Source organism: Sinocyclocheilus rhinocerous, unplaced genomic scaffold (genome assembly GCF_001515625.1).
Source record: "Sinocyclocheilus rhinocerous isolate Xijiao unplaced genomic scaffold, SAMN03320098_v1.1 scaffold43, whole genome shotgun sequence".
NCBI classification, from domain to species: Eukaryota; Metazoa; Chordata; class Actinopteri; order Cypriniformes; family Cyprinidae; genus Sinocyclocheilus; species Sinocyclocheilus rhinocerous.
Window position 1 is genome coordinate 353036 of NW_015628370.1, and position 11358 is coordinate 364393.

Consider the following 11358-nt stretch of genomic DNA (forward strand, 5'->3'; position numbering starts at 1 on the left):
TTTCAAAAATATATATTTATCTCACCTAAATGTTCGATCATGAAGTGCATTTTTGTTTTTACACTCATGCAATTGTTGCACAATAGCTTACACACAGCACAAAACAGTTGCTTAAAGCAAGTGGCAAAACATTTAAACTACTTTTCTTAACGTTATCACAAACATTCTAAATTAAAACTTACCACTGACAGAAACAGTCAGCTCTACTGCCTTTTCTTTTGCATTTAATTCTTTATTACAAGCAATCCTGCGGTTCATAAATAACATTTTTTCCTACCTCCACGAGTGTCATCTATTATTGCCTTGTTTATCTAAAAGTGCTCTTTTCCTTTAAACCTTGCCAACAAGCCATATGTGTTGACTGTGAAACACAGTAGACTAATTATATTCATTTATGGTGTAATTACTACATGTTCGTTTTCATATTTACAGCAAACAATGCTAATTCAGCACGTGCAGCGGAAACGATCTCTGCACTGCTGCAGACCGCTCCTGGAACACACTACCGGATCGCAGCCGTGTGAACACTTTAAAATCCGTTAACATGAGCTTGGAAAAAATACGCACTGCAAACAGAGAATGTGTGAACCTGGCGTTATGTGTGTGCGCTGCGAGCGTGCATGAGCGCTCAGTCTCCAGGAGAGCGTGTGAGCGCTGAATGGTTTAAACACTGGCAAGAATGAAAAAGAAATGCAATTCATAAACTTTAGTGACGATGCAACATTGCCTCGATTGTGCAAGTGATAATTCCTGTGTCAACTGTGCAGCTAGCTTATAGTGCAGACGCGATGTGATTTTAAGCCATTTGCGCATTTTAAGAGGGAAAGAGAGAGTGCGCGTGGTCATTCACTCGCGCTGTTTGTGAAATTACGTCTCACAGAAAGTTTTCAAATTTCATTGAGTTATTTAATGAAGAAATATGAATTGTACCTCACCTTCAGCATTATAATTATTTCACCCGCGCCGGACAGAGACCGAGACTGTGCCGCTGCATGTCATGCCAAACCTCTCACAGCAGACGCGTCGTCAGCTTGAGATCGTTTTTTTGAGATCGGCCTTTTTAGCGACCGCCGATCAAACATCCCAAAGCGATTATCGGCCGATAGTGATCGGTAGCCGATCAATCGGAGCACCCCTACTTTAAACCTGCAACTTCGCTGGATAACAAATGCATTAAAGTGACCAGCTGGATATAAACTAATGCAAATAGATATTTAACAATCGTGACTTCATTTGCGTCAGACTTGCGTGTGTTTTGTCACATTGTTTTAACAGCTTGAGGTGCTGCTAATGTTCGCGTCCTCTCAACCTTGAGAGCAAATATACTGCTGTTCTTTCTCCACTAATGCAGATATTTTATATTACACCACTTATACAGATATAAATATTTTTTATTTGATAAAATTATAAATGTTTTTCATTGAATGTCGTTTTCTTTGCAAAATTATTACAATTTGCAGCAATCTGGAAAATGTGCAGATTAGTGTTGGGCGATATGGTCATTTTTCAAATTGTCATATCGCCAGCCCGTGAGATCGCCGATACACGATATTATCTAGCGTGCGTGCATGGGTGGGTGGGGGCAAGAGAGAGACCCTCTGTACTTATCATAGGCTATTTCATAACTATGTGGTGTTTTAAACAGAGAGAGAGAGAGCCTATGAAAGCACCAATAATCGAAATAATATACTTTCAAACATACTGATAAACTAACATGTTAAATATAAAAATATTTAAAACAGCTATTTCATATATATTCGGATACAACAGTCATACATCGCTATTAATTACGCACGTCCTGTGACAAGTTTGCCGCATCAGAGCACGGAAGTTATCAGTATAAAATGTCTGCAGTCAACGGTGAAAATCAAAAGTAGATTTATTTTAAAGACCAACAGTTTAACACTAAATATTGGACATAAACGAACACGTTAAATATAAAAGTATTTAAAACAGGTAATTTCATATATTTGGAGTAAAGTTAAATTGAACGGATACATCAGTCATACAGCGCTCAGGACCGTGCGCCCCATGACGAGCCCAACGCGCCGCCACAGAAACAAGAATGAAATGCATTCTAACATAACTGTGGCATTAAACTCAGTTAGTGAGGGCTCGGTTAAAATATTGCACATATATAGGCCGTTCAGATTACTTGTTAAAATGCAATGAAATACCTTATATCAGCAGACGATGTACGTCTGTGTTTGTGGTTGGAGACTCCTTCACCGGCTACAGGCTCTAACCCTCATTTGCGCGAGTGTGAAATGCGGTGCTGAAGTGAAGTAGTGGGGCAATTTGATAATAATAGCCAAATTATAATAGGCCGCCTAATAATAATAATAATAATAATTTAATACATATATAGGAAAATGAGCTTAATATCGTCTTGACTATCGACAAAGACATGTGCTATCGTCGATATCTCTGACTATCGCCGATACACGATACTATCGTCTATCGGCACAACCTTAGTGCGGATATAATATAACGTCATAAATTCATAAACAAATTTTTTGTTGGAAAACGATGGCTTACAATGCAAAACTTTACTGATGATTTCACATTCCTACTGATGATTTCAAGATTGACCTTGAAAGTCAAGTAATTTAATACAATTATATAACTCCATGGCCATTTGTATAATGCATACATTTTTCTAGTTATTCCAAGCTCTAAAATGTTTTATTGGGTAGAAATTGTGAGTAAAAATACTTAGTAATAGTAAAAATCCTTATCCTTAATATCCTTATTTACATCATGAACAAACTGGAATTGTCATGGGGCCTTTGAATATTGTTGTAGGCAGTAGGGCGACTTGTCAAAAAGGTTGAGAATCACAGCAAACCAAGTGTTTAGGTTTGCAGGGAATGGATGTACAAGATCAGTGTATGTTGCATTTTTGATCGCAGGTCTTTCTTATTGTTGAGCTCTGTTCAAGGCTAGATTTTGCACCATTCATCCAGGCCCACATAAATCAATACATAACCACAGGATGTTGGTGTCCAGCTCTTTTTCCTTTAGTGTGACTATAAGGCTCAGTTACTACAAGCTCAGTCCTTTAGGCCAAGTAATAATACCAGGCAGTGAAATCAGTGAAATGGAGCTTCCAGGAGGCCCTGTACTTGCATTATGCATATCCAGATAACATCTAAGTTTTTCCATTGATCTCTTACGTGATGTTGAACACACACACACACACACATAGGCAGAGCAGGAAGATACGGCAGAGCACTCCATTCCCAAAGAGACGTTGGCATTCATTCAACAAGGAAGTGATTTATTTTAAACAAACGAGGAAATTGAATGGTGCCTTAGCATACCCTCTAAAAAGCCTCTGGCTGGTTCAGCAGCCATAAACTGTCGAGTTTCTTAAAACACTGGAGCAGAGACTGGTGGCCGATATAAAGCCGATATGTAAGGTATATATACTTTATAATTATTTGAATAAATTAGAAATAATTTGAAAATGAATTTAAAAATAAATTGTTTAATTAAACCAACTTACATTAGATGGCAACTCCTTGATTCTGTAATCGTATTACAGTATTTTCACAAATAGTTTGAAACGTGAATAAAAAGGAAGTAACACCGTAACCAAGCTGATGCTCCATAATCTGGTACGTTTGTGCGCACTGGGAATCATATTTTTTCTAATAAAGACAAGGTAATACTAGTTTTACATACAGCACACAGTGAATATGACGGTGGGCAACTGAATATAGTGCAGCATAATTTGAAATCAAGGGTTTAAAGTTTGTCGATCGTGCGTCTCCAGTGACAGCTAAACTCTCCTGTAGCCTACACATTCAACTCACATGGACTGACCATCACAAACAAAACACGTTCATGCTGGCTACAAATGTGCACTTCAGAATATCTGACAGCTGGTTTCGACTAAGTCTGCAACGTTTGTGAAATTAAATGTTTATTAGATATTCAACGATTTGTTTAAATGATATAAATGCGTATTTGCTGAATGCTGACGTTAAATGAGAACATATTATAGTGTTTGACTTTCTGTTACTAATAATATAAAAGCAAATGCTATAATAGGCCTACTTTTTCGTATACAGTTTAGTTTCTTTGTTTAAAAATTCTCTCTAGCAACTTATTAGACAAAACTGTTAAACAGAGACTAACAAATGAAGACGCAGAATGGGAACGCTTTGTGCTCAGGCGCTGCTGTTCTCAGAGAGCAGTTATGGAGTTCAGATATTGTTTCAACGAAGTTGCAAGCCTTATACATAAATGTAAAGTAAAAATCAAAGTTAAGAATGAGCAGGGAGAAGAAACTGAGAGGGAGTGCGGGGAGACTGTTAAAGTTAGTAAAGATTAATATTGGAATCTGAAGCGGCACATTGCCAGAAAGCACGAGGATGTGCTCCCGATCATGACATGCAGACAAAATCACGGCCACGAATTTAGAATAGGCTAGTTCTCTTTTATGCTAGGACTAGCTACATTATGGCCACGAATTAAGAATTAATTTTTTCGTTTAGTCTAAATTATGGCCACGAATTAAGTATTCATTCTCTTGTTTAGGCTTAGCTGCCACGAATTCATTCGTTCGTTAATTCGGTCATTCCCTAGTTTTAGTAGGCCTAAATCATGGAACTAATTATTATATTTCGTAATTACTTATTAAAATCATTATTGCTTAAAATTAATAAATAATAATAAATAAATAAATAAAATAATAAAACCTGCTGACGTCGTAGAAACGAATTGTTAAATCGAATTATATTCGGAGCTCCGTAGTTATTAAATAATCTCAGTTAAACTGTAGACCTAAACTAACACACAGCTGTATATAGGCCTAAATACAGAACTACAGAGTACAGAAGATATTAGCCTACACCACTTAGGCCTATTAAAATATTATTTAAAAAGAAAACTGACCCGAACCAATAGGTAGACCTACAGAATGTAGGCTAGATATAGGCAACAGTAATTTATAGTCTAATATAACGCACGCAACTTTGTTTTTTACAGAACGGAGCGGGATCTGAGCGGGAATTGGTTTACGGCGAGCGTGAGCGGAATATTAACGGAGCGCTTGCTTGGGCGGTTAGAGCGACTGAGTGGAGCGCACGTCCATAGAGCGGAAAACATAGCGCACATGCTCTGCTTCCAACACATCGGCCAATCGACCCTAATGGGTTTGTCATGAGTTTAGTGGAGAAACAAAGGTCCCTTATGCTGAGATGTAAATACAGCTGATGTCAGTGTCATGAAGAGAGAAGTCGTGTTAGGGGCCCACTGGCATTATTAATTCATCCGAACATGCTGTGCTGCTGAAGATTTAGCTTGCCGCCATGTGCGTCTACGAATTGGAGAACTGGAGCATGAAGGAGGACAGTATTAAGATGCCTACAGCTCAAGTTCAGCTTTAAAAAGCTTTCAGACACTTCACTTCCTCATAGCAGTCGTCTTTTTTTTCTTTTTTTTTTTAGTTCCACTAAAGTGATGTTGGTATATGATATTCCGCCTCGTTCACTCCTTTAAACGCCTATTTTGAGGTGATTATTTTCAGAGGCTGTGAATTGCATTGATCACTTGAGTAATTACGCTCTCTATTTGGATTTATATTGTCTTAGGGGAATGTTTTTGGTTTGGTTTGGTCTCCTTATCTAGGGCCTGTGAACCTTCACCTGACCTGCTATAGTCGGACTCCTCTCTTTAGACGCTAAAGAAGCACTCTTCAAACTCCAGGACCATGTCAAGTAAGCTTACTGAATGAATACACAAAAATAAAAATGGAAGCGTAGTTGTATTTGTGTATTGCCAAACACAGTTAATCCCCTCACAAGCGCTTCTGATCTCTTTAGCAGGTAATTACACTCCAGCCCCAGGGGGCCCTTTTTCGGCCCTCACACCCAGCATGTGGCCCCAGGACATCCTGGCCAAGTACTGTCAGGTAGTTTACTCATATATATTTTTTCTTAGAGGTCTTGTTTTATAATGCTCTTAAGTGCCCGATAAATGTTATTATGCTATTGTAACATCTTCATGGGAAGTGGTTCATCTCTCAGAGACGTTGTTTTGACTGTTGCAGAAAGACCCCAGTATGGGAGCAGAACTGCAGTATGATGAATTTGGGTTCCGGATCGATAGTGAAGGTTAGTGTGGGAACATCAACACTCATTAAAAGTTGAACAGGTCCCAACCCTAACGTGTATCTAGGACACCCACAGAAAAAAAACAACAAATCTGTATTTAAACTGCAATGAATTTATGCACTAGGCTGAACTTTGCATAATCTATTATTCTGCACCATCTCAGGCAGTTTTTAATATACAAACACTGTTTGTTTTTTTAAGAAATTAATACTCCGCAAAGATGCATGAAATTGATCCAAAGCGACAGTGAAGACATTTATAATGTTACAAAAGATTGCGTTTTCAAATAAATGCTGTTCTTTTTAACTTTCTAATAACCAAAGAAGCCTGGAAAAAATGTATCATGGTTTCCACAACTGATTTCAGCAGATAATAATAAGAAATGTTCCTTCAACACAAAATCATACGGTGGCCGAGAAGTGCAAAGCAAATCACAATTCTGAAAACAAAATAACAAATTACAAACGCAAATGCAAGTCTAAAAAACAAAATAACAATTCAGAAAGCACAACAACAATTCAGAAAACATTATAACAAGTCAGAAAACACAACGACAAATCAGACAAACCGGAAAAGGTAGGTATAGTTTGAGACTTGGTTTTTGACGCGATCGACCCGTTTTTTGACTTGTTAATTTGTTTTCGGATTTGTCGTTGTGTTTTCTGACTTGTTATTTTGTTTTTTAGACTTGCATTTGCGTTTGTAATTTGTTATTTTGTTTTCAGAATTGTGATTTGCTTTGCACTTCACGGCCACCGTAAAATCAGCATATTAGAATTATTTCAATGTGACACTGAAGACTAGTAAGAGTAATGACTGCTCTATACAATATATATATATATATAGAAAAGTGTTATTTTAAGTAGTAATGATATTTCACAATATTACAGTTTTTACTGTATTTTTGTTCAAATAAATGCAGCCTTGGTGAGAAAAATCTTACTGATCCCAAACTTTCAAATGGTAGAGTATTTAATATGTATTATCACTAGTGTGTTTAATTATTGCCAATAATTTATTATGTCGAAGCTTTGTTGTAGAAATTTTTGTCACAGTTGACTTTTGGAAAAGCAAGTGATCAGGTTTAAAAAGAGGGATATCCCCCTGGAATGCTTAATGTCAAGCCCTGTTAAAAGCAGGACTCATCTAGTACTGTCTTTCCCCATATCTGACAAGAGTTAAGACAGGGTTTTTTCTGTTTCAGATGGGGTTGAGACAAGAAAATGGCAGCGCGGTGAGGGAGCCCCTCAGAGAGAGGACCCTCAGCAAAGGCTTCGCTGGCAAGCCCATCTGGAGTTCACGCACAATCACACTGTAGGAGACCTGACGTGGGACAAGATCTCCCCCACACTGGCTCGCTCTGACCGCCTTCGGACCCTGGTGCTGGGGGGCGTACCACACAGCATGAGACCACAGGTCAGCACTGAGAACCTGTTTATCAACCCTCTAAATGTGCATTTGTGTTTTTACCTCAACATATTTCAGGCTGCCCTTGTATTGTTACACACCATCCGGCAGCTAATGTTCCCATGGCAACCATGTTAATGCTTGAGGGATTCTTAGTGTCACTGAAATAGGACATGATGTCTTGGTAATATCTTGTTTATGCTGTATTGCTATTTTCAGAGATTCCCATGAGAACAGCGGTGCGTTTCAATCTTTGCTGGATCTTGTGTGTTTATCTGTCTTGTTCCTCATTGTCTCTTTCATGTATTCCCTTAGTTGTGGATGCGTTTGTCAGGGGCCCTGCAGAAAAAGAGAACATCAGAAATTTCCTACAAGGAAATAGTCAAAAACAGCTCTAATGATGACACCACAGCAGCCAAACAGGTACATGTCATCTCTGCCACGGATCTGATGTAGTAAGAGATTTATTTGAAATGAAGACTATTGAGTTTTCTGAGAATCCTAAAAAAAATGTATCATTGTTTTCACAAAAATAGTAGGCAGCACAACTGCTTTTAACATTGATAGCAATAAGAAATGTTTCTTGAACACCAAATCTTAACTTAATTTATAATGTAATAAATTATAATGGCTATTACAGTATATTAAAATAAATAAACACATAAAAAGGGATCTCAAGATATGCATTTAAAACCGAACTATTTTAAATTTGACACATCTGCTTCAATAACATTTTTGAATTATCTTAATTTGGGGATTTTTGCAGGTAACATTGATATGCATTTTATTTGTGATTTGTTTGATTGCTTCATTAGAAGATTTTCTTTTCAATTGAAAGCTCAAATTAATTCACGCATACAGACTCACCCTCAGACTTTACATAGCCATCTTCCAGTATTGATTTTATTATGGTTGTCTCTCTGTCTGTGCTGCAGATAGAAAAGGATCTTTTGCGGACCATGCCCACTAATGCGTGCTTCAGCACCATGTCGAGTGTGGGGGTGCCCAAACTCAGGAGGGTCCTCAGAGGGCTGGCGTGGCTGTATCCAGACATCGGCTACTGTCAGGGCACAGGCATGGTGGGAAGCAACCTTATCACAGACTCTTTGTCTCTCTCTGTTGCGCAACATTTGGGTCATCGGGTGTCAAACTCTGAGGTGTGTGTGTGTGTTTGTCTTTGATACAGGTGGTGTCCTGTCTGCTGCTGTTTCTGGAGGAGGAGGATGCTCTGTGGATGATGTGTGCTCTGATAGAGGACCTGCTGCCTCCCTCATACTTCTCCTCCACGCTGTTGGGAGTTCAGACTGACCAGCGTGTGCTCAGACAGCTCATAGTGCAGTATCTGCCTAGTCTAGACCAGCTGCTGCAGGAGCATGACATTGGTGAGATTCAACAGCCTCAAAAATATTCAATGCACGTTACTTTTTTAATTGGTTTTGCTCCAAAGAGTTATTCCTCCAAAATATGTGCAGAAAATGTAAAAAAGCATTCTAATGTTAATGTTTTCCCTCTCAGAGCTTTCTTTAATCACGCTGCACTGGTTCCTCACTGCCTTTGCCAGTGTGGTGGACATCCGCATCCTGCTGCGAATCTGGGACCTGCTCTTCTACGAGAGCTCAGTGGTGCTCTTCCAGGTTACGTTGGGCATGCTGAAGATCAAGGTTGTTTAACTTTGTAATAAAAAAATCAAGCTTTCATATGTTAAACAAGTGTTGAGTGTTTGATTTGACACACAGTCAATAACAATGGTTTCTTCTTGTGTTGTAAAGGAGGAAGAACTGGTATCATCTGAGAACTCAGCATCCATCTTCAACACACTCTCAGATCTGCCCAGTCAACTAGAGGATGGAGCGGCAGTGCTGGGCGAGGCTGTGCGTCTGGCAGGATCTCTGTCTCAGGAAAACCTGGATGCACACAGACACAAGCATCTTGCCTACATCCTGGCAGAGCAGGCCCAGCTCAACTCCGGCAACTCCCATTCCCTCCACACCAACCTCAACAAGGTTGAGAACCTGAACAGCATCTTGGATCATCATCTGTGATGCCCACATTTTGACACACTTTATTTGCAATATACAAAATGTGTAATCAGGCTCACTCTCATAGGTGTGTGTCATTGTGCAGGTGGTCCGCAGACAAAGCCTGCGTAGGAAATCCACTCTGAGCTCGCTTCTCTGGGGGGAGGACGAGGTGGAGGCGCTAAAGGCCAAAAACATTAAACAGACAGAGCTGGTGGCAGAGCTGAGAGAAGCCATCAGTCGGACCGCAGAGCACTTTCACTGCCTGGACCCCCGCAACTGCAGCACTGTAAGAGCCACTCGATCACATGAATCACATTTTAGAATCTGTCAGGAGTAATTCGATTAGAAACAGAACATTTGCACTGAAACAGCAACACTGACTCATGTACCTGATGACTCACTGAGTTGTTTTGTTAAATTGTCAAGTCAAGTCACCTTTATTTATATAGGGCTTTATACAATACAGATTGTGTCAAACAGGAAAATAGTTTGTCAATAATGCAAGAGGACAATAACAAACAGAGATGTGTTTTTTTTTTATATAATAATAATAATAATAATAATAATATTTAGTATTAGCAATATTTTTGTTATTATAGCCCATACAATTTTTAGATTTTTGTTAACATTGGTTTACACATTTCTCGTCTCTCTCTCTCTCTCTCTAGGATTTGACTCCAGACTATTCTATGGAGAGCCATCAAAGGGATCACGAGAACTTCCTGGTTGTGTCTCGGAATCGTCGGAGACGAGCTAAAGCCTTGCTGGATTTTGAACGGCATGACGATGATGAACTGGGTTTTCGAAAGAATGACATCATCACAGTGAGCCCCTGCAGTTTCTGTCATCTAAACATGTTAACTGATGCCTTGGCTTTGTTCCTTAACTGTATTTCTGTGTTTATTCTTAGATCATCTCACAGAAAGATGAGCACTGCTGGGTTGGAGAGCTGAACGGCCTGAGAGGTGAGCTGAGATGTGCTTACAATACACATTGAGCTTGTCTTTGATTTTCAGAAATGGTTCCAACTACATTTATAATCTACATACAACTCATTACACCAATCAGTATTTCTCACAAACCTTTTGTCCCGTTAGGCTGGTTTCCTGCAAAATTTGTGGAAGTCTTGGATGAACGAAGTAAAGAGGTAATAGCTTTGCTTTTTGGAGTTGCATTGTGTCTTAATTCCTGTTAATAGGGGATAAACGTCTTAACTGTCTCATGCACACGTGTTCTTGTCATTCAGTACTCTCTGGCTGGAGATGACACCGTAACTGAGGCAGTGAATGACTTGGTCAGAGGCACACTGTGTCCTGCTCTCAAGGCCATCTTTCAGCACGGCCTGAAGAAGCCCTCCATACTGGGAGGACCCTGTCACCCGTGGCTCTTCATCGAGGAGGTAGGAGCAGGTTGTGTTTTCTAGATAAAGTAATATACATATAGATACATATACAGTGGAGAGCAAAATTAGAGAACAATCTATAAATACTAGGGTTGTGCCGATAGACAGTCAGAGATAGTCAGAGATATCGACGATAGCAAATGTCTTTGTCGATAGTCAAGACCATATTAGGCTCATTCTCCTATAAATGTATTAAATTATTATCATTATTAGGCTATTATTATCAAATTGCCCCGCTACTTCACTTCAGCACCGCATTTCACACTCGCGCAAATGAGGATTAGAGCCTGTAGCCGGTGAAGGAGTCTCCAACCACAAACACAGACGTACATCGTCTGCTGATATAAGGTATTTCATTGCATTTAACAAGTAATCTGAACGGCCTATATATGTGCAATATTTTAAC

At 39.2% G+C, this 11358-nt stretch overlaps 1 protein-coding gene across 3 annotated transcripts in view; it reads left to right on the forward strand.

Moving 5' to 3' along the window:
* sgsm3 (small G protein signaling modulator 3) overlaps positions 1-11358 on the forward strand; it is a 28817-nt gene that overhangs the window by 10627 nt on the left and 6832 nt on the right. For 2 of the 3 annotated variants that reach the window (XM_016549334.1, XM_016549332.1), the window contains exons 2-15: positions 5638-5726; positions 5832-5920; positions 6059-6122; positions 7327-7538; positions 7845-7952; positions 8465-8608; positions 8716-8911; positions 9045-9190; positions 9299-9532; positions 9654-9836; positions 10219-10374; positions 10461-10515; positions 10648-10697; positions 10797-10949. In XM_016549334.1, coding sequence (XP_016404820.1) covers positions 5720-5726; positions 5832-5920; positions 6059-6122; positions 7327-7538; positions 7845-7952; positions 8465-8608; positions 8716-8911; positions 9045-9190; positions 9299-9532; positions 9654-9836; positions 10219-10374; positions 10461-10515; positions 10648-10697; positions 10797-10949 — 1797 coding nt within the window. In that variant the 5' untranslated portion in view covers positions 5638-5719. The remainder of the gene's footprint in view (positions 1-5637; positions 5727-5831; positions 5921-6058; positions 6123-7326; positions 7539-7844; positions 7953-8464; positions 8609-8715; positions 8912-9044; positions 9191-9298; positions 9533-9653; positions 9837-10218; positions 10375-10460; positions 10516-10647; positions 10698-10796; positions 10950-11358) is intronic. The other variant, XM_016549333.1, reaches the window with a different exon arrangement.